The sequence below is a fragment of the Cotesia glomerata genome, linkage group LG7 (genome assembly GCF_020080835.1).
Source record: "Cotesia glomerata isolate CgM1 linkage group LG7, MPM_Cglom_v2.3, whole genome shotgun sequence".
Taxonomy (NCBI): Eukaryota; Metazoa; Arthropoda; class Insecta; order Hymenoptera; family Braconidae; genus Cotesia; species Cotesia glomerata.
In genome coordinates this window covers 774,415-799,958 of record NC_058164.1, presented here as the reverse complement: position 1 = coordinate 799,958, position 25,544 = coordinate 774,415, and the positions used below count along the sequence as shown (strand labels likewise).

The 25,544-nt window shown below is 29.6% G+C and overlaps 1 protein-coding gene across 6 annotated transcripts in view; it reads right to left on the bottom strand.

Annotated features, from left to right (window-relative positions):
- The window catches only part of LOC123268561 (protein dead ringer), a 73,867-nt gene that overhangs the window by 22,095 nt on the left and 26,228 nt on the right, over window positions 1-25,544 (bottom strand). For 2 of the 6 annotated variants that reach the window (XM_044733737.1, XM_044733739.1), the window contains exon 4: window positions 23,881-23,883. The exons of the other annotated variants lie outside the window; for them this stretch is intronic. In XM_044733737.1, coding sequence (XP_044589672.1) covers window positions 23,881-23,883 — 3 coding nt within the window. The remainder of the gene's footprint in view (window positions 1-23,880; window positions 23,884-25,544) is intronic. 6 annotated transcript variants of the gene reach the window in all.

Here is a 25,544-nt window from a genome sequence, read left to right as displayed (position 1 = left end):
CGACCGCCCAATAATCTCATAAGAATCAACGTCAATTCTTCGTGACTGTAATATGTAGTCGTGATCCACAAATCTTAAATCTTAAATCTCAACTTTGTTCTTTACTAAATAATATTAGTATTTATTTTATTTGCTTGTTGGACCTGCATACACGCCTAGATTTTTAAAACTATAAAACTATAATTCCAATATATATTTCACAATATCAAGATGTCACATAAATTGAAAATATCCTCAATTTTTATAGGCTATATATTCGTTTTCAGTATACTTTGTAATACATTTTGTATAATATTATAATAATTCAATTAGTAAGTCCATATTTTTTGATAATCGGCATTTTTATCCCTAAATGTTTTAACCTATTAAACTTTTATAGCAATCAAATCCTTTACATTTTAAGCATTTCATTTCTTACTTTCTTTTTTGAGTAATCAAACATCCTAAGTCTTATTTATTCATTAATAAATTTACTTAACAATTTTTAGCTGGCATTAATTGTTAATTTTTTTTTTAACAAAAAATTCTCTGGGATTTAATTCAGGATAAAGATTAAAATAAGAAAAAAATTATTTTTTTTTATATATAAAATGATTAATCAATCATTTTACTGATTGAGGTCCAGCAAAGGTTGCAAGTAATTATTTTGTAATATTTTATTTCTTGAATAAAAAAATTTATTTCTTGGTAATAAAATTTTTCAGTGATTGTTAATTTATCATATAATTTTTTTAGAGTAATTAAATGATACTGATAGCTGCTGACAACTCTCAATTTTTTTAATTTTTGTAACAAATCAATAACAATAAAAAAATGCTTCTAACAATTTTCATTTTTTATAATTTTCACAAGTGCAATTTTTTATTAAATTTTTTTCGTAATCATTTCATTGCTAAAAAATTCTAAAAAAATTTCTAATGTCTTTCAACTTCAGTGTCATGTAATTAATACAATAATTGTTTTAGTTTTTTAAATCCTGAATTTTACCATAAATAAATAAATAAATTAAATTCTGATAAAGTGAAAATCACTTATGATTATAAAAATTGACATTATACAGCCATTTAAAATATAAATAATGAATAAATGTTTGAAATCCCGAGGCAAGGAACATTAATACTTGTTAAGCGATGAGAGTTTCAGCGAGAAGTAAAAAGGAGGTTATCTGAGTCTGAGTCTGAGTCTTTGTTGCATGATATTATCCTCGGAAGATTGGTGTTGTTGTTGTTATTGTGTATTAACTCGATATAATATAATAACCGGAGAAATAAAACATTAGATTGCCTGCATATTACCCCACTCGAGCATTCGTCCCGGCATTATTTATGCCTTGATTTATTATAATCGAACCTTGAGACCATTTGATCCGCGCCGACGTGGGAGATACCCGACGACCAGTTTTCGCGCAGGATCAGCGCCACCTCCGGTTGATACCAGCGCCCTATCTCTGTCAAGAAGTTAATTGATCTCAGCTTGATTAATAAGTGTATTGCAATATATATATATATATATATATATATATATATATATATATATATATATATATATTATTTATTATTTTTTAGCCCGCGAGCTCCACTTTCGTATCAGTATCAGGTTTATCCCCCGTCCTCCGAGCCTTTATATGTCCTCTCTATATTTTTAATTTATTATTATTATAAATTCGCGTTTATCGTACCTGGAAATCGTGTATCATATCAAGGACTAAAATCAAATTGCAACTCCAAGCTACCGAATTATTTCCCGCAGTTGTATAAATCAAATTCTCAATTAATTAAACCGATTGCTTGTTAACGCCCCGGCTATCATATCGATTTATATACTATAACTACTCTACATATTGATTATTTATTTATTGCTCTTTTATTTTTTATTTCAGTCCTCACAATTTTTCCCCCTGTGCAAAATAAATTTTAATTAATTATTCATGCGGGATAATATTTTTAAAAATTAATTTAACAACTCTTTTTTTAATATTCATTTTTAGTATGTGAGAATTTATAACTTGTTATATCCTTTACCGGTTTTATTGTTAGAACATTTTGACTGATAAAAAAAAAATTTTCTTTATCATTATGTTTTTATTTGAAACTATAACTCACGTGTGTTTATTTACAATCGGTAATAAATTGTTATCAATATTAAGGTTGAAACTTTTTTTTTAATTTCTATGAAAAAATAGTTTTTTCTAAAAATAAAAATGATTATTACTTTTTTTTTGTTAAATAATTACAAGGCACCGATTTACGCGTTTAATTTTTAATTTTTTTCTTGAATCAACAATCAGAGTATTGTACATTTAAAAATAATATTTCTAGAGTTCAGTGTAACAGTATATATTAAACGTAGGCTTCATGACGAGCCATGGGAATCGCGGTTTAAAAAAGTATTTGAGAAATCGAGTGTAATACTAAGTGTAAGTCTCTGTACGGGTCGAGAGGCAAGGAGAGTGTTTATTAACAAGGAAACGAAACAACTCGCACCAGTACGCTAATAAGAAGAACAAGCTCTGAAAAATATAAATTTAACCCAAGATCCTCACAATGACGCCATATTTTCTCTTTATTACATACATTTCACTTTATTATTTCATTTAATAACTATTATTACCATCAAAATTAATATTAATATTTGCTTGGATAAATAAATGAATTAAAAAAAAAAAAAATCTAGTATATTTTTTTAAAGAAAAAAAAAAAAATTGGAGGCTGTAATTAAATAGTGAGGGATGAAATAAATTGATTGTAAATGACTGAGGATATATAATACATATGAGGATAAATAATATAAATGTGTTGGCAGTTGATGTACAGCGGGAGCAAGGCGCGAACGCGCAGGTAGGAGGCAGTTAGCGCGTGTTTACACGACAGCGCTATGTAGCCAGCGACCCTGCAGAGAGCATCTGAATGCTCAACGTACAGAACCCGGCTGGCTACTTCGTACTTCACAGACGTAAACGTTTCTATTTGTCTCAACACTTGTCTTATTTTTTTTATTCATTTTTTACGAGATAATCTTCGCATACTTTGACTATTTTTCGAACACCCTGTCTCTTTTATTTTATTTAAATGAAATCGATTTAAAGATTCGCCACTTCATAAACCAGATATTCATCTCAGACTTTCTCTCAAAATTCCGTGACATGGATCTTCGTGTCCGGTTGGAGTGATTCAAGTCTTTTATGTTTATTTCAATGCGAGTAAGGTGTCTGGCAATTTCTTTACATTTAATTTTATGGAAAAAGCCAATTGATTATTAGATTGTTTGAATAAATTTTAAAATTAATTTTTCTGGGGCAAATTTTTGCCGATTTTTAATTAATTTTTTAATTATTTATATTATTAAGAGAATAAGAATTCTCACCGGTAGTCAATTTATTATGATAATTATTTAGGCTGCATTCGAAAATTCTCGATCTCTAGATACATAATTAACAGATATAAGCTTTTAAAGATATAAGCTCATCCTAATGTTACACTCATCAAGACCTTTCATTTGAGTACCCACATCAATTTTTTCATATATTTATATATTATATATATGAATATATGAAAAATGCATGTGGGTACTCAAATGAAAGCTCTTGATAAGTGTAACATCGGAATGAGTTTATATCTTTAAAAATGTCAATAGTTAAGAAAGTACAGTGCAATCTAACAAATATCTTGTGAACAATTGACATTTTTAAAGATAGATAAGCTCATCCTGATGTTACACTCATCAAGACGTTTCATTTGAGTACCCACATCAATTTTTCATATATTTATATATATATTATATATATGTATATATGAAAAATGCATGTGGGTACTCAAATAAAAGCTCTTGATGAGTGTAACATCGGGATGAGCTTATATCTTTAAAAATGTCAATAGTTAAAAAAATACAGTGCAGTTTAACAAAAGTCATTAATTGATAAAACAAATTTTTAGTTCAGGAGCAAATTGTCGATTTTAAATTAATTTTATTTGCATAATTTTACAAGAGTAAAATAAAAATAAATTTATAAATTATAATGATTAAAAAATAGAAACTATTTAACTATGGATAAAATAATGATTAGATTAAATCGCGAGTCGATATGAAAAAGATAGTATCGCGTGTTACATGCAAGAACTGTTGGATTGGATGACTACCTGAGCTTTTCACACAGACTCAGATAAGAAGATACCTGGCGCCTCGAGCGAATGCCATTCGACATAGACGCATGCATCTATACGTCCATACATATAATATTATATATATATTATACACACTAACGCCCCCTCTCAGCCAAAGATTGATTATAACATAAAACTTTTCTCATTTTCTCGACTTCATCAGTATTTACTCACTCAATTATTTTTATTATAATAATAATTAATAATCAAGCGATATGCATGCAAGCCAGATACAGAAATGCTAAGCCCACATTACTATTACTAATTATAAATATAATTGATTCGAAAAATCTTGGGTATAACTTTGCGGTGAATATCAAACGCCGATATTAATTTTGAATAAAGTCATTAAAACGCTCTCGGTATTAACTGTCATATAAAAATCAATTCGTTTCATATATGTGTGTAATATAATTTTTTTTAACAGCTAGAACTTTTGATTTAATTTTAAAAGACCATTTTTTTACGATCGGGCTTTAGTGTCGCCTAATGCCAGTTTATTTCATGCCCAAAATATTAAATAATGTTTATAAAGTCTCCAAGGGACTTTTAATTTTTTTATTATTATAATTATTTCAACTGTGACATTATACTCGATGCTGAAAATCCATAAAACTATTGCCACTGTAGCTCCGGTTTACAGTCTAAATATTAACAGCTTAGCTCTTACGTCTTAGTCTAGCCAGAGTCGCTTTTAATTTTTAGCTCACATTTATTGGTACATTAAACATATAAATTAATAATAATAATAATAATAAAAATAATAACAGAACATGAAATGAAAGCCAAAAACGAAAATTGTTTAGCGGTAGCCAAATATTTGCCGATAAAATTCAAACCCGCTGTATTAGTATATATCACCTATATTTATACATATTTTTATAGCGTACGGTTATTTAATACTTGCCGGAAATGTATGTCAAAGAGGCGTATCAGGATCTTCCCGAGAAATTCTTTAATAAGGATCTAATTGCCTCGCCGATACATTTTGTTGCCAACAAAGTATAACATAAAAATTAATAAATATATGTTATAGAGGTCACGAATGTCAAAAAAAAAAAATTGGCTGCTCAAAACCGATCATCAAACGATTCTTCCGTGGATATAATATAATAATTCCTAAAAATAACATTCGGCGGATAAACTTTTTTATAATCATCATAAAATGTTTATGGATTATTATGTGCATGGCAGAGTCTCAGCCCAGCCAAATATTATCTATATAATATTACTCCTTTCTTTTTTATTCGAGTTATTATGACGTAGTTAACATATAAATGAAAATCGAGTCTATAAAAATTTAACAACCGATTAGCTGACCTTCTTTATACACATAAACACAACTATAAATATAAATATAAATCTATGCCTATATATGGCTTAGACTTGTTATTATTTTCATGCAACAAACACACACACACACACACACATAAACACACATTCGCACAACTCAAATTTTAACCATTACTATTACTTTCATTAAGTTCGACAAATACCTAAAACAAATTGTCAAACAATACCTTTTCAATTAAGCCCGCCGGAGATTCATTATTATTGTTATTGTTCTTGTTCTCGTCAATCATCATTGGAGGGCTCTCAGACGACCCGAAATCCGGCTTGTGCCACATGGACTGTCGCGCGAACATTTTTTAAATAAATAATAAAAAATATCACTAAAATTTAACAAAAAAAAAAAACATAAATACTATCACTAATTATATTAAATTAATATCACTGATGACGAATGAATTCGGGACGGAAAAGGAGCGCGATCTGCTCGGACGGGCCCTTGCGTGCTAAGCCGTCCATCCGACTTTATTCGACTGACGTGAGTCGTCCCGACCAGGTTCAGGCCTCCCCATTATTTTGACGACCAAATAAATGCTCACTGTATATGATACATGCAAGCACAATATACAGTATTCTTTGACGTGTCCAAGTTCGGCCATCTACAGGGAAGTTTCTAGCCCCCACTTTTTACCCCAATAGGCCCCGAACCTTTTTTCTATACTTTGTACCGGGGCTAATACCAACTCTAACACTGGACCCAATGCTTAATATAATACCTAATACAGACATTATATAAAAACATCCGAGTTTTGAGCTCTGAGTGGTCAATCTTTGGACACGATAGGCGACGACAGTGACGGCAGAAGTAGCAGGAGAGTTTCCTGTGGTTTTACTTTCCTCAAAGTTGCGCAGGTATATAAAGGACATTTTCCTTATCTTTGAAAAAAATCTGATGTCCTTCATCTTTATCCTGTCTGTAAATTGTTATTGGTAATCTTGGCTCAGTTGTTTAGTTGCTTAGTGACAATTGAGGAGCGAAAATCACGAGCACCAAAATTGAAAGAGAATTATAAAGCCCATCAACGGTCTCTGGATTCCGAAATTCAATAACTGTAAAAGTATATTCGACCGGAAATACTTATAGTTATAGAGAGATGCATCTGTCTTGTAATGTGGCTTCTTGGAAAAGGATATTATATACATATTATGTTATGGTATTTTGGTTTACTTGCCCGAGATTGATCGGCAACAAAGAAATAATAATTGGAAAGAAAGTTGTTGTTGTTGTTGTTGCTGCTGCTGCTGGATTTAATTTTTGTTCATTTTTTAGGCGAGTTTGCGTTGGAGTTTGAGCGAAGATTATTTTCTGGCTGATGTTAATAACATGGCTAATGTATATTATTGAGAGGCATTACTGGAGGTAATGATTGCTAGGTGTAAATGAATTCGAGAACGGCTTGTAAAATAAATTAAAGAGTCTGACTGATTGTTTTGATTCTAGTCATCCCTAAGTGAAAGATAACGTGCAGTAGTTGTAACAAGCAACTGGATAGAAGGTAAAAAGGGAAAAGTGGGTGCTGGATCGCTCATATAGAATATAGAATATAGTAAAGTAATCTAGCGGTAAATGTCTTTAAGCGATTCAAAGATAATATTGCGAGTCGTGACCGATTTAAAATAATTCCTCTAAATACAGGATCCAGTGTGTTAAAATCCCTGGCATTGAGTTGTGTTTTCTCGGATCCATTCGTATAATTCCCGCAATCTAAACATATATAATATTTTCTAAGAAATAGCATACACTGTGTTATAACTTATAACACACACGTTAAATTATCTTATTTCATCTTTGGATTCTTCAGCATTTATGAAAACGTTTAAGAAAACAGCCCCGGGTACGAGGAATATCTCACGCAATCGATACATTATTTATTGGATTTTTTACCGGATAAATTATCTAGTTTATTTCGAATTATTATATATTATATATGAATATTTAATCATTTTTTACTTGTTGTTTATATTATTAATCAGTGTTATTTTATTCAAATTCCTCAGCATAACTACTCTGGAATTTATTTATGGTTAAAATGGGCTGTCGTGGATGACGTACGGTCATACCTGACAATTTTCTATCTCAACCTGACGGAAAAATGAAAAAATACTTCTACCTGGATTTAAACGTATTTCCGGATAATTTATTATGCTTTTCCTACCAACGTCTTCGGCTATTGTTCTAATACGCCGGATGATTCATTTCACGATGGATAACTAAACTCTGATGAATGTCCATGGAAAGATCAAGGGAGCAAGAGAAGGGATTAAGCTGCCGAACCCACTGACAGATACTTTTTACAGATTGTATTGTTATTTGTATCGACTGAATGAACAAACTCTAAACTGGATTTTTAGTTTTAATGAATTCTTCTTTGTTCAAATAAAATCTTTGAGGTTTTACTTTAATCCTGCTACCGATTGAACTTTTATTTTTACACTGAGAAAAAAATTAAATGTAATATTTTTTAGTTAAAAAATTTTTTAATTAATTTTGTCGAAGTTTTTACAATTAATGCCATCAGATAAAAATTTATTAATAACAAATTAATTGATCATTTAGTAATAAAAAAAAATATATTGTTCAATAAATCAAGTGTAATGTCATGATAAATTTATGATTGTAAATAAAATTATATATTGTATAATTTTAAATGGAAAAAAAAATTTTAATAGGTTTTGACAAACTTTAATACCATCACAAAAGAATGGAAATTTATGAAGTTAAAGATTTAAAATGTTGGGATCATTATTTTCCCCTCTTTTTTTTTTATTTTCAAAGCCATTAACATCAACTTTTTAGCAAAGGTGATTAGAAAATTTGTTCCGGAAGAAAACAATTAGCGATATTTATCGATTTTCTATATATAGTAAAAAAAAAAATATTGTTAGGATTGGAAAATTTAAAAAGTAATTGTGGGCACTGAGTGCTTCCTGCTGTTTTCGTCAGTTTATTTTCAGATAACGATCGATAGAGCGTTACTTCCGATAAATCTAAAATGAACGTACCTTAATGAATAAATATAAATTTAAGCTTCTCGTTTTGAAGATGGTATCTAGCTTTATCTTTATGCCGTCTTATTACAACTTAAAATTTTAACTGCCAGATTTGACAAATCATCCGCCAGAGAAATTTGCCCCGGCACACGGTCACCGCAGGTATCTAAATCTATTAACAGCCTGCGCGCTTAATGTTTAATAGTTTCAATATTCATTGTTAACACTAAACTACACTACTGCGTACCATTTTTTTTTGAGTGATGTCATATCTGACTCGAGCCTCGTGTCCTTTTTCCTTATTCCTTGTAATCTACTCAAATCTTTTGTATTATTTATTTCAGGTTAATTTTTTAAAGCTTACCTTGAAATTTCTAATTTTCTGACTAAAAATATATATAATTACAAGGCAATTTTTCACTTGGTAATCGATGGAAAAATCTTATTTGAATACTCTAAAAATTGAATCCGTCAAAATTTCACTAATTTACTGAGTAATAATGTTTTTTTTACAAACTAAAAAATTTGATAACATTTTTCTTAATTATTTAATTTTATAAATAATTTTACCTTCAATTAATTTAGGATTCTGTCAATTATTCAATTTTTAAAATAAAATATTTACAAATTATTAATTAAAATTCATGTTTAAAATTTGAAGAATTTATTATAATAATCATTATTATTATTAAATAGAATTTTTTAAAATTGTAACGAAATTTAAATAGTCAAATTTTCACACTTAAAGTATAATTAGGTAATAGGCTTTAAAAAGTGAAAATTGATAAATATAAATAGTCTATAATAGACATAGATATCAAACACGCAGTAATAATTACTAAATTTAAAATTTGTTCATCAAAAATATATTTAAATTCAAACAAGTGTAATGTAATGTATTTTTGTATTACTCATGCGGGAAAAGTAGTATCTTGGCGCTCGCTGCACTGATAGAAGGATTTGTTTATAGTTAAAAATATTTGTTAATATTTAACAAATCATTTATTAGAGACCACTTTTAGTCCTTAACAAATATTTCTTAGTATTTAAAAGATTTATTAATATTTAATAAATGAATATCTGATTTATTAAATACAAACAAATCATTTTAAATACTAAGAAATATTTGTTTGATACTAAAAATGGTCTCTAATAAATGATTTGTTAACTATTAACAAATATTTTTTTAATACAAATAAATCCTTCTATCAGTGTGTTGTGGTTGAAAAAGAGCTGTTTGCCCATTTTATAATTACGCATGAGTTTTTTCATAAATGAAACCGTTATTTAAGTGCGACAAGTTTACTTTTTGCACGCAAATTATCCTTGGCGCACTCAAACTATCCTTGTCGCATGCAATTGACTGTGAAAATTACTAAAATTAAAATAAATAACAAAAAAAAATACAATCTAACTATCAATATTAAAGAAGTGAGGTTGACATTACAAAGTTCATACTTTTAACGAAAGTAAAAATAATTAATTAATATTGAGCTAATTGTGATAAAAATTAATTGAGCAGAAATTTGATAATTTTAATAATTTTTGTAAAAAATAAATTATGACAAAAAAATTTTTTTTTTTAAATCGACATGGAGGAATTTTATAAAATAAAAAATGCAATTTTTTATGATTAATTTTTTGGAACAAATTTGTTTTTTTAAGAAGATTAAAAAATTGTAGTGACAGCTAAATTTAATTTTATGTGTTGATTGTTTCAATGTGTAAATTTATTTTTTGTTAATTAATATTAGTGACTTTGCATTTATTATGTGATATATATTTGTTACTTTATTAACTTTTTATTTGTTTTTATGGACTGGGGGGGGGGGCTCCGCCCCTGGACCCCAATTTTGTACCCACATCTATCGCCGCATTTGTAATACAAAATAGTATGTGCAACTTGTGCGACGTTGTCGATTACCCACTTGAGCGAATGACCGCACTCGCTTCGCTCGTGCGTTCAACTTTGCTTTCGTGGACAATCGACAACTTGTTGCACTTGTTGTACAATATATACTATTCTGTACTTGGACTAATGGTCAGTTGACGCTGCCCAAAGGACGATTTGTTCCATTATTGAATAATATAGACGATAAATCGTAGTCAAAAATAAAATGACATTGCCATAAACGGTGTCTTATAAATCATGGTACTCTGGATGTTATTACAGTTGACCTTGACTTGAGTTATTGTTAAGTGACATTTTAGTGTATCTACACATAAACATAACGTTATTCTTATAACTTGGAGTGTAGTGCACTCGGGGCTCAAGATACCAATACTATTGTCGTACTGTTAAAAATAATAGTAATAACAATAAATAAAATGATAATGATAATGTTAAATAAGAGGTTCATAAAGGTCTAACTGAAAGATGATTTGAGACGGCAAAAGAGCGAGTGAGTAGTTTAACTTTAATCTGAAGTTGTGCCGGCCGATACCGAGCCGAGTTGGAAGCTTGAGAGTAAGAACCCGGTATCATCAGAGGGAAAGAGGGAAAGGGTTGTCCCGAGGGCGAAAATGAGAGAAGCGATGGCGTGATAAATGATCAAGTATTTAACACTCTTTACGGATTAGCATATAAACTACAGGCAGTCCATAGATCTTACAGCCAACGCATTAACGTACAGGGAGCATCCAGCATCCAACAGGCCCACGGCCCTTCAATATCTTTCTTTATTTTTCATTTTTTATTTTGCTTCGGCTGTGCTTTGTTTTGCTTTTATTATCCTTATATTAGATATATTTTTTTTTATTCATCCCCGTATTTATAATGTCTTTAAAAGCTTCTACATCTGCCAACAGGTTCATCTTTTGATGAGTTAGACCAAAAAAGAACGTTCGATTTTTAGTTTTTTGATGTAAATTTTGACTCTTTCGAGCAAAAAATTGAAAAAATTTACTTTAAAATAAGAAAAAATAATTCTTTATTGGAAAAATAATTTTCTCAAAGCTCAAAAAAATTTTTTTTTACTCCAAAAATTTTTTTTGATTCAAATAAAAATTTTTTTATGTAAAATTTATTATAAAAATTCAATTGTTTTTTTTTTTCCGTGGACTAAATAAATTCATTTTGATGAGCTAGACCGAAAAAGAACGTTTAATTTTCAGTTTTTTTTTATGTAAATTTTAATAGTTGATTGTTTGGAGCAAAAAATTAAAAAAATTTAGTATAAAAATAAGAAACGGAAATTTTTTATTGGAGAAATAATTTTCTCAAAGCTCAAAAAAATTTTTTTTGACTATAAAAGTCATTCAAAAATTTTTTTTGGTTCAAATAAAAATTTTTTTTAAGTAAAAATTTATTACAAAAATTAAATTGTTTTTTTTTTCTGTGGATCAAATAAATTTATTTAAAGCAAAAACCAATTTTTAACGTCAAAACTGAAGAAGTTTTATTAAATGACAAATGATACCTCAATTTTCGAGCAAGTCACCTGGCTAGGTGGAACTCGGTGAGTTATCGCGTTAATAAACAAGCGAACACATGTACCAGGTATAAACGGGAATAATAATGTGATATTTATTGCCATACAAGCTAGATCGTAATCGCCGGCAATAAACACACCAGATAAAATAATAAGGCGTATCGCGGGAAGATTAAACAAAAATAAAATTATTACGAAAATAAATGGGTAGATTTGTTGATTAATTGATTAGGGAGGTGCCAAATCCCGCCTCGCATATTATACGCGTACCCCGTCATTATGCTACGAGGGAGATAGAATAGAAGGAGAGCTCGAGGGAACTGGAGTTATTTAATGGGAGTAAATACGAAGACATGTCCGGGTCTCGAGATTAGCTCACTTGCATGTTCTGTAATTATATAACCAAACAATAAACGCAAAGGTGTATTAGTATCAGTATTATATTATATAAAATGGGGATAGTGTATATTTATATTTATTTGTTTTTTATATGCATGTTGTTACGTATTTATCTTGAGGTTTATAAAGACAACATCGAGACACGAAGGTAGATCGAATCTTAGCTTTGCCATTCGTATCGCTTCGGGTCTCCACGACCATCCACGATCACTTTCGTGCAGTTCATCCACTCACTAAACTATACTCACTACCCCGATCTCTAATGAGTTCATTAATACCCTCTGGTTATTTCGCAAACACGAAGAAACAATTTGATTCCCTTACAATGTTGCGCTTTGATTATATCTTACTGCTAAAAATCTGTTAGCTTTTTTTTTTATATTTTTTTAGCCCTCTCCAAGTAAGTCAAAACATTTTTTCAGACAATTAATTTTTTTTACCCAAAAATTCGTGTCAATTTAAAAAGTACAAGAGTTCTTCTTCACTCTAGCTGTAATGACTTAAGTATTGAAAAAAATTTTTTTATAAAAAGTTAACTTAAAAAATTGAAATTTGAGCCAGGAAAATTTTTTATAACTTTAAAAATAAAATCCTAAAAATCTAAATTTATATCTGAAGTCTTCCGACAGGTGTTGAAATAAAAAAAATGATAAATTACATCCTTGATTTTTTTGTAACAAACTCTAAAAATATATCAATTCATTTGTGTTAATTAATACGGGTTAAAAAGAAAGATTAAAAATGTGACATGTTATTAGTGTTAAAGATGTTATGACGTACGTAACATTTAACCGAAAACCAGAGGTCTGTTTGAGCAGATTTTGCTGAGAAAGAAGGGGTAGTTAAACGGTTTGGCCAACGTATAAACCTTTTTACACACGTCGTAATATTTATTCACATGATTGTGTACAATAACAGCCGAGCAAAGTCGTATATATATATATGTATTTATAAAATAGCATTATATACAAGTGAAGTAAGGGCGTAAGGAGGCGAAAGGCGCTGGCGATTCCGGGTACAGAACGCATAAACCCAGTGATGGACGCCAACCGGGTTTTTAGATCAAAGTCGCGGCTTTCAAACAATGTTACTTGTGCCGCGCAAGCTTGTACTTATACTACTTAAATTTAAATATATACGTATCTACAAACATCTCTACACATCACACAACTCCGGACTTTATTCATCAATTCGCTTTTGCGGTTACCAAAGCTTTATTTTTTATTTTTACACCCACGCTAAGGACAAAAGGGACTTATTCAAATAACATAATGAGTCCCAGCTGCATGCATCGACCTCGAGACACTTTCTCCTCCAAGGCTTACTTTTCTCACCTTTTATCTTTATTTTTTTCTTTTCCAAATTAAAGAATTAAATCATAAATCCGAAAAAAATGACTAAGCCCTTTATCGGGGTTGTAAATAGATGAGAATTAAATATAAATTACCATTACTATTCCTTTGATCTTGTCTCAAGGCTTAGGGCGTAATCTCTTTATCTTTCATAAATAAAAAGACTATTCATTTTTATTTTGTTAATTACTTACTAATTTTTATGTTTTATTTTAATCTTCAAAATCTTTATTTCGATTTTTTTTTTTTAATTTTAAATAATTATAATTATCAGGGAATATTTATTTATTATTTATAATAGGTATTTGAATTTGAATGCTAATAAAAGAGACAAAGATTAATCAGAGTTAAAATATCCTTGGAGGATTAAGTGGTAGAAGGAACAATCGAGAACACGAGCGAGTAATTAATCATCACGAATGATTTACATAAACGTCGAGTACTCAGAGCATTTTCATTTGTGCGTTTTATTTTTACTTTTTTTTTTTTTTTTTTTTTTACTTTTTTTTTTTTGCAGCCGAGCACAAGCATGACTGACTCGATACTTAAAAATGTATATATTATAAATAACTATTTATAATAATAATGAATAAATATATGTACAAGATGTATAGAGACTTTTAGCGTGGAAATATTTCATGTAGAAAACAATGTATTAACTTTATAATATTTAGCGTAGACTCACGATGCATGACGACAATTTTGTTTTGTCGCCAACAGGTCGTTGGTCACGAACATATTTTTATAATATTTTTCTTGGTTTGGTTATTAAATGTACTTTGCGAGTAGAGATTTTTTTATATTCGTAGCTTGAATGCATGTTTTCTTTATACGTTATATACTTAGTATAGTGTGTAGCATTACACGAGTGTAATCTCGCTCCTTTATTTTGGGCGAGCTGTCGTTCGGTTCATTGCGCGACCACTGTGTTATTATGCCACACACCCATACATCAAAGAATTAATAAACGTATTACATATATATCCGAATGTATCGGCGGGTTTGAAACCCGATGCCGCATTTATTTTACAAAGTCCTCTTTACAAGTCTTAAAATACTCAAGTGTTGCCAGTTACTGTTTACGAGGGGTAAAGGCCACTGGCAATCAAACCCACAACCCTTGATATTGTGTTTCTTCTTCGCTGTGTTGTATTGTATGGCAACATAACTGTTATTGTTGCTCCTACACTCCAGTACAACAGTACAACAATGTAAGCGCTAGTGAGATGATCAAACTTTAATTGCATTGAGTCGTTACTTGTGAGAAAATGGACAGCCTGTGAAATACGTCTTTCTAATGGCACCATAATTACGAGAATACGAATACATCCCTAACTGAACTGTTAGATAAATTGCTACATTTATTTTCTCGGTGATTATTGATTTTTTTATTGTCAAGCTTTTATTAATTGATGCCTTAGTTTATTTTGTCGAATGTAAGAAAATTAATTAAAGAGATAATTTTAGCAACCTTGCAAATAATGAATTTTGTTAAATTACTCTGTAATTTTTTAGATATTGAGGTTTTTAGAGATATAAGCCCATCGCGATGTTACACTCATCAAGAGCTTTCATTTGAGTACCCACATACATTTTGATATATTTTTCATATATATATATATATATATATATATATAAAAAATATATGAAAAATTGATGTGGGTACTCAAATGAAAGGTCTCGATGAGTGTAATGTCGGAATGAGCTTATATCTTTAAAAATGTCAATAGTTCACAAGATATTTGTTAAATTGCACTGTACACTCTTAACTATTGACATTTTTAAAGATATAAGCTCATTCCAATGTTACACTCATTGAGACCTTTCATTTAAGTACCCACATGCATTTTTGATATATTGTTCATGTACATATATATATATATATATATATATATATATATATATATATATATATATGAAAAATTGATGTGGGTACTCACATGAAAGGTCTCAATGAGTGTAATGTCGGGATGAGCTTATATCTTTAAAAATGTCAATAGTTCACAAGATACAAGGTCATTTCTTAAGTTTGATAATTTTTTTTAATCAAATAAAATTTATTTAAAAATTTTATAATTGCTGAAACTTTGACTATAATTTTCAGCCAAAAGATAATTAAAAAATGATGACATGTATAATAAAAAAAGATAAAATTTTCGAAATCAGGGAGTGTCGCTCTGGATATGCCACGTAAAAAATCCAGTAAAGAATGAAATAAGACTGTCTATAGAAAATAAAAAGCAATAATAATAATAGCAACAATAAATGTCTGTATAATGTCTTATATATTACGGTTTCATTTATAAAAACATATATATAAATATATACTGTCATTATTATTGTGAGGTACGGAACAAATTCATGCAGATGTGCTGTGGTAAATGCCGTTGGTCCGCGTCACTTTTTATTCCTCGTACTCTATGGAGCATACTCCACCAGAGCATCACCATCACCATCACCATCACCATCATCATCATCATCATCATCATCGTCATCATCATCATCGGCAGTACAACGACTTGGGCAATAAAAGACGTGAGTTATTATGGATTCACCGGGCGATCTCAGCAGCCGCGGACCCATTATCCAGTTAATAAGATGCGAGAAACTTAAATCACACATACCGCGGGCCATCACCCGCACAAAGCGCTCTAAAAAGAAGAAAACACACACGTCTATATATGTTTTCAATAGAACAAGTGGCAACGACCAAGATTTCAATTTGTCTTGATTAGTGACGACGTGAATATTAATAAAAACTTTGTTCTTCGTAACATATATTACAACAGGTTCTAAAACTATCCTCCCCCATTTTATATTGTCAACATTCATAAATAAAAATAACAAATATGTATATATACTCCATCGAGTCTAGCTCTTTCATGGATTTTTTATTTTTTTCCCCGTACTGGTACTGTAATGTGTACACGCGTGTCCAATGAATACATCATTTTTTTTTATTTTTTCATCATCATCACTATACATTTTTTTTTAGAGCCGAAATACCCATACATGTATATTACAATAATACACGAATGTTGAGAGACAAGATATCACTGCAAATTAACGACACGTGTCAATCTAAAGTCTATTACCGGAGCTGGCTGATAAATAACCAAAAGTATGGCCCGGGATTATTATTTTAAAAATAATAATATAATACAATATTAAGCGAATATGAATGAATGTTAATAGATATATATGTAATATACCTTTATAAGTATTTCTCGAGAATAAATTATAGCAGATGAAAGAGAAATAGGTATATGCTCTGGATCATTATTCATAATACCCGACTGGATTAATTACCATCGGGATCTTGCGATTGGAGCTCGGTCGTTAAGCGATCGATTAAATGGCGAGGTTAGAGGTCATCCACCTTACCTCTTCAAGCATCTACATCCACATCCTCATCCACCAATTTATATTGTCGATTATAAAACAAAATAAACTATTTTTTAGCCGGTAAAAAATGAGGATCCATTTGGAGTAGTAATAAAATAAGTAACAAGTTTTGATTGATCGCGATTTATATTAAACAGGCGATCAGTCAGCGATCATCGGCTTCTGATTGAATCCCATGATAAATAGATTAATTTCGTGCTCGGTCAATTTTTCGGATTAGATTTATGCCCTACCCGTTTGTCTCGAGTTTGTTTAATGGGCTTAGAGATTAGCTGGTGAGATCCTTCAATCATAATCATGATTTTTATCATTATTGGAGGTTTTCTGGAGGCCAGTATCACTTTTATTCATTCACTGTACTGTATAGTACAGAGTATCGATGACTAGTTCGACTATTATACACAACAGTGGAAAGTTATGGCCGCTACATCCGTTTCCGTCCCACGACCCTATACTATTTTACTTTTCCAAGCGCTATATGGTTTTGTTGCACGCTTAAAGTTCATTTATACTTTGCTACTCTACGGGCACTTAACGGGTTTACGAGGATCTATCTGGCCCCTCGGTGGTCTTACAATTATACACACACTTTAAGCAGTGTTATTATACATACATCTTAGATTAGATGTGAAGTTTTGTATTTTACTATTTAATATTTAATATTTAATATTTAATATTTAAAGTTGCTTTTTCTTCCTGTGTTGCTCTATTAACATTTGATTTTTATCACTTTGCTTTATTCCTTCATTTTTTTTTTATTATTTATTTCCGTTTTATGATGCGAAAAGATACATACCAACGTTGCGCAATAAAGATTGAAATAAAAGATTAATAATTTTTTTTTTTTTAACTTAAAATAAAAGGGCTGAAATTTGTTTTATAAAAAAATATTCTCGTGATTTAAATTAGTGTAATTTGATCGAAAAAGCGAGATAAAAATAGTAATTAATACTAATTATGATGTAACAATATCTGAAGATCCGATATAAAAAATAATTATAGGAAAAACAATGTTTATATTTATAATTACAACGTTGTTTGTCATTGTGGCAAACACATGTAAGTTTGAGAGGTTATTTTTTGAGTTGTCACAATAATAAAAAGTATTAGTGTTATTTTAAAAATTTAAACATAAATCTGAGGCACAAGTGTGATGAAAAATCACCGCGTAGAAGACACGAGCCGAGAAAGAATAAAAAAGAGCTGAGTAAGAGGGAAAAAACAATATTGTAACCAACAAAGAATTAAAAAAGAATATTTAGAGTTTAATTTGACGTTATTTTCAAACATTATCCAACTCTTTGCTGTTTACTTGTCATTCATCTGTCACTCGATGTTTTATCTTCTCACTTCACCTTTTCTATTTTATACATTCTATTCTACACTATACTAGTTTTTTTTATTTTATTTTTACGCGACAACTTTTTCCTAATACTTAATCAATCATTCCTGACAAAATTATAAACAATTATCTTTGCTATTAGTCATTAGATCCGATCCAAGCACTAAAAATAAAAATAGATATTTCCTGTACTGATAATATGATCGAGAAAGGGTATGATGATACAGTACCACGGATTTTTTAATTTGAGAGGGTCCTGAGGTCTAAAATTAGTCGGTGGTGTCGCGCAACAATGCCGCTAGCATCCCAGCATCTCAGCAGCATCTGGACCGCACTCACATCATACTGACACGACGTGCTACTACTAAAATTATCTCACCAAACGATCAAGCGCAACTCTCCCTCTTACTCTTTGTATTATACATCTACATCTTTACTTATATCTTCTGTATTCTATATTATCTTCTCTCCTTTCCTTTCGCCCGAATCCTACCGTATATACCATACCATATCGTACTCTACACCATGTAGTGTTAAAATGTTGTGTATATGTACCACCGTGGACCCTTGCTTACTTGTTTCTTATTATTATTCGTTGCTAGATGTGTACCACCGGTGGCTTTTCGGTCCTACGTATCAGACAAGACGCGTGCCGTCCCACTTAGACATATTTTTTTTTTTTTAATTTTATTTTTTGAGTCATGTCTTATCTTTGAATTTTTTTTTTCGCTATTCACTGATTTTTTTTTATTTTTAATTATTTTTTTTTATGATTGATCTACTGAAAATTTTTCAATCATTCTTTTATTTAATTTAAAAAAAATAAAATTTTTAATAATATTAATAATAATGTAATAATAATAATAATAATAATAATAATAATAATAATAATAATAATAATGTAAATTTCTAAAAGTATGAATTATCATTATTATTTTAAATGTTAGAAAATTGAAAGTAAAAAATAATAATAATAATAATAATAAAATAAAAATGATTAATATCAGCTAAAAAAATAAAAAGTGAAAAATAATATGTAATACCAAGAACTATAAAGGTTATTTAAATAGTAAGATGAATTAATTTGTTTAATCAACGAAAATAACTACATATCGAGGGTAAAAAAAAGCACGACTTTGATTCAAAGCCGACTATAAAAGTATACATAACAGTATACAGCAAAGATGCTTGGTAAATATCATTTAAAGTCTAGACATCCTCACAGCGATGTTGAATTCCCAGTATCTCTGATATTTATAATCGCGAAACTCTCGCGTCGCATTAAAAGACTCGATTCTCGGATTAGCGGAAGTGAGCACGGTCTTAGATCTCTTACGGGAGACGACCGACATATGTCGTGTCAAAAGCTAAGCACACGCCTTTTCGTCTTATCCTATCTTACACTTACACTGATACTTACAAATACTAGCTACACCATCATCTCTCCCTTTATATCAACGCGATGCACATACTCTCATTACTACACCACCAATATATTAAAATATACATCTGCCCCTTCTCCATCTGTACATCCACATATTCATATATCTCCATATTTATATTTATATTTATATTGCAAACAACCCAGCAAAAACGCCCAGATTTATAATTTATAATTTATAATTGGGATTTCGTTTTATTATTTATCTCTTCTCGAGAAATGGGACTGAAGCGATTAAGATAATTTTCACCCTCCCACGCTCAAAGCTCCAGAACAGCCAGCCCGAGAGGAGACTTGGTATGAAAATAGGATTCTTGTATATGCATTTAATTATAATAATTTTTAAAATAAAGAACAAGTGAAATAGACTGGATAATTGGTGAGGATGTGAGACACTCTTTCCGGCCGGCTGCGACTTTAAATACGCGACTGCCCCCCTTTTTTTTTTTTTTTTTTTTTTTTTTGTTTTAATGTATCCACCCTCAGATACACACACGTCTTCGCACTCGTATGACCAATTTTTTGCTTTGTTCAATAATAAAATAAATTACAAATTTCCACAAATATAAATTACCCATAACCTGTTGAAATCATGATATTAAAGTTAGCAGTCACTTGATAATTTTTTAATTTTATTTTCCAAAAAACTATTTTTAAAAAATTGCATTCTTTACTTTTTAAAATTTCTAATTCTCAATTTTTTTTTGCCATAATTTATTTCGACGATCTAATTAGCAAATTGTCTAACTTCAATTTAGAGAATCTTACGTTTGGACGAAAAAATAATTAGCTCAAAATTTATTATCACTTTAAAAAATCATTTAATATCTAACAGAGGTATAATATTTTAGTTTGGATCATTCAAATAATTTATAATTGGACTATTGCTACATCAAAATGTTAAAAAATCATTCTCTAAAAAATAAAGAGTTAGTCCAATAGTTAATTAGACCGTTGATTTATTATAAAATTATTAAATAGTTGCTAAATTAATTCTCATGTTTAAATTCTAAAAATCTCTTGATTTTTCGATTTGTAAAAAATTACAGGGTATTATTCTTAATAATTTTAATGACAAGAAACTGACCGCTATAATCAATAACGATGAATTTTTTTTTTATATAAAAACCGTTTCAAAGATTAGGAATGCAATACAAGAGCAGTTATTTTTAGTTGGCATAATATAATATAATTTAAGATAAGTGTTGAAGATATAAAAACTCAAAAAGTGACTCGTTAGTTTAGTGAGCAGGTAGTGATTGAGTGAGCGAGTGCAAAAGACTCTCCTTGAAATGGAGCATGCTAACAGAAATCTGCCAACTGCAGACTATTATCTCAATCGAGGCGTGTTACAATTTCATCCTTTGGCTATAATATGCAGGACACCGCGCGTAACCCGTCTTATTTTAGTCTCGAGTCACACAACAGATTTAAACAACATCTAAGCGATTCGTGTCTATAATCATCCAATTAGTACGTGCAACAATGTACCTACTTCTCGGTATCGGGGTTGTCAAACCGAGGATCTACCTCCTACCTCATCCAAATTGTTCTGTATACAGGTGAGGATATAAAATCGCTCAGCTCTTCGTTCTTAACGCCTTTGAAGTCACAAATAATTGATAAAGATGCTCCTTAAAATTAGGCAACTCCTCTAATTTGCGAAATTAGTTTATTCAATGTAACAAAAACATTTCTTGCTACTTACAGTGAAAGCAGCTGCCGGGTAATGACAAATTCCTCCTGTTACCGGAATTCTTTTACGTTATCTTACGCATTATACTACACAACGCCTATTATTTGGCTTGAAAATTTAGATATTTCATCACTGACAGTCCTCCAATTACTTGTTCGGAGACTCGTCGACTTCCTTTACTACAATTTCATTGCAAAAATTGCGACTCTTCAGGAATTATGTATGCTAATTTTTAAATTCTAACTCTTACATGATTTCAAATCGTAAAAGTTTGACGAATGTCAGAATGGAATGTCTATTATTATTATTATTGTATTTACATACTTCTTTTGTCACAATCATTTTAGAAAATTGCAAATACTTTTTACGCATCTGCCGTTTTTATTGTGTCCAATTGTGCCTGAAACTAAATTTCACGTTATTATTTTGACGATTTAAAGAAATAACTTTAAAATTAGAGAATAATATTTTAAAAGTAATTTTGGAGTAAAATCAAAATAAAAAAATAATGAATTTTAGAGTTGTCTACCCCGAACGATTAACGCAAGAATATTCCACAATATATAATATTGTTTATGAATAATTTATACGACTTAACAGCGTGACAAATAAGCCAAGAATAAGGTGAGTCTTTAAAAGAGTTTACTAATAAATTAACAAATGCGTGTGTTCATAAAGGTATATTATTTTTAAAAAGAGTTCTTAAATGAAAAAAATTTTAAGTAAATTGTTAACAGTCCCAAGAGAGGGCAAAGTATTGAAAATATATAACTTAAACTTCTTATAGCACATTGGCTGAGTGATATTGAACTTTTGATGGATTGCCCGAGTAGTTGTGACGGCTTAAGAGTACTTTCAATGGCACCTGCATATATTACACGCACGCGTGTATCCTCTGTTGCATATGCTGGAAAGCTTTTCACTTTTTCCACGTCATTGTTATTGTTGTTATTGTTGTCAACTGGTGTCGAGGTGTCGAGAATTTTTATAATTCTCATACATGCTTTCAGAATGAGGAATACTTTACTTGTATTTTTATATTTGAATTAAAATGGATGCATCCAAAGGGTACACGTTTTGTCCGCTCGGTTTCCGTGAAATCAACTGTCATTTGATTTATTTCATTTTCTTGTTTATTAATTCAAGTTATTTATCATTTATAAGGTGTAAGGTGTAAGGCATTAAGTAATTTGATATAAAGATATTTGTCAGATGACAAACCTGTCAGTGTTTGAGTTTTAGATTTTTTTTTTTTCATTTCAACGCTCTATTGAAAATTTACTGTGAAAAATTACCGTGTAATCTCATCAGTGACACTTTGGGCATTTTTTAATTTTTATTTAGTCATGCTTTTTATTTAATTCAAATTTTATATTTTTAATTTTTATAATAATTATAATAAATGAGTTTTAGTCATTATTAAAATTTATTATTATTATTATTATTATTATCATGGAAAATATTGTATGACTAGCTTATTAATAATTTTTTGCTTTAAAATTTTTACATTAATAATAATAATAATAATTATAAAATTAAAAGAACAATTGTTATCCTTTAAACATTCGGAAAAATAATATTTTTCATAGGAAAGAAATTTTTTTTAATAGTAAAAAATTATGATTCGGATTACACGGTACTTTTTCATAATATCAAAAAGAAAAAATCGTTATATAAATAAGAGATATTAATTCATGACAAGAAAATCAAAATCAAGCACATCAAAAATCCGTCGGAATAAATAACGAAAAAAAAAAAAGCACAAGAATAAATAATGAAAAAAGAAAAAAAAGTCTTGAAACAAAATTCAATAGATTGAGTGATGCATATTATAAAGAAGCTTGACAATAAAAGATCACAGAGATCTTATGGTCTTTGTCACCTCGAGAATATAAGAGCGTGAATAAGAGATACCTGCCCGTACATTTGTCTCTTTAGTTAGAATACTTAAGAATAAATATACACGTATATAATATTCATATAGAGATATAGTTGTAACTGAAAAGTTGAAATATACGTCTCAACTTAACTTATAAATTATAAGTATAAGAGTGTCTTGGTATTATACATAAGGAAGATACATTAATAAATACAGAACGCAGAGCGACTAAGACACAGTTGATAAATATTAGTGAAGACGACACTCTTGCACCCACATGATTTTCATTGAAATTCAAATTGTATCTCTAGCGTATACATACTTGGCGTGAGTGAGACAGAAACTCTAGTTTACTCTATGGTTTATATACATACAGACTTACATATATTAATATATATAAGCCTCGACTTTTATATGTTACTGAATATAAAGACCATCTCACTAAACACTTATTGAATATCATTTTTTTTATTATTTCTTTTTTTTTCTGTTAAATATCTTTCAGAGCATTGCGACATTTATTATAATGAGCATTGGATTCATAAGTCTTTGATATGCTAACCGGGGTTAAAATATTCTGGTAACATATATAAACTCTGATGTAGATGATGATGTTTATCATAATAAATAAATTTTTTCATTTGTACTATTAATAGAATCTTCTCAAATCTTTCTATTGAGTCTGTCAAATTTAATGATCGTATGCCTAATTTTTCATTAAAAATCGGACTAGTTATCGTCAAATCTATCAAATTGTCTACAGTACATATTTATTGAATTTCCGATCTATTTTAATAAATAAAATATTTTTAAGACTACCTAGGATAATTACATTTCTTTAAATTTATTTTAAAAAATTAAAAAAAAAAAAAAAAAAATATGGGGCTGGACCCAGCTGGGATTCGACCTCGGATCTTTCGAGTATATTTTCGCGGCGTCTATAACAGCTGATCTACTGTAAATTTAATCTCCAAGAAAGCTTTAAAAATTTGGCTTTCTCTTCTTTTATTTCCGAATAAATTTTAAAATAAACTGTGAAGAATTTTTGATAAAAATTTTGCATTTTAAATGAAACCAACATCCTGCAAGTCCACTATGAATATTAAAAATTTATATCTCAAGATCAACTAATTATCCCTTCTTCTTTCCCATAACAATAGCAATAAACAAATTTCACAAGTCAGTAAGTTTAAATGCGCAAAGTCTAGATAATTGTATCGTTAAAACACAATCTAAAATCAGTAGTATCTTGTAATTTGACTTTTTGAATAAAGATAAAGAATTAAATGCTCTACGTGTAAAATCTTCTTGAAAGCATTGTTACTAGTGTTTTAATATTTTATTGCTGGAAGTTGTAAGACGAAAAAGTATCTAAAAAGACAGCTCACCGTGCGATTTGACCACCGACTCGTCACATCCTGCCTCAGTACAATCTGCCTTAAAACTTCAAACAATCCTCCATGCGTCGTACATAATACTTTACACTATATATAATAGCATTGCTAAGATATATAAATAAGCAGTTACACACTAATCTACTGTATGCTAAGACGGTTTATGTCTCCGAGTGCAACGAACCACTTTACCCATCATCCTCGCTAACGACAGATTGTTTGTACCTTCTCGCAAAACTCCGCCTCCTTATTCTCACCACCAGTCATCATTTTGTTAACCTTTAACAGTTTGTTAGGATCGCTCTTCATAATATAACAACATAACACTCTACTCTTGTATCTTTTACAGGGAAAAATTAAATAACAACAAACAATTTCTCTTAATTTCATCTGTTTATATGTACTGGCTACTTTATAATATCTAATCGTTTAGTTGTCTGCTCTCGTTACAGATAATAAAGTGCAGTAGCTATTTAATAACCTTCGTCCATTGTCTCTAGTTCAAATTGCGCGATTGTTAAAATAATAATAGTTATAAATTTTAAATGATTGCTATGATTTTTAATAATTTTCTGCTAAAAGATCATTTTAATTATTTTTATTACCGTCAAAAATTTAATTAAATTTGAACTTTGATCAAAAATAAAATTTTTTATCGATAAAAAAAATATTTAATGATTTTTTAATTTTATTAAATGTCAAAT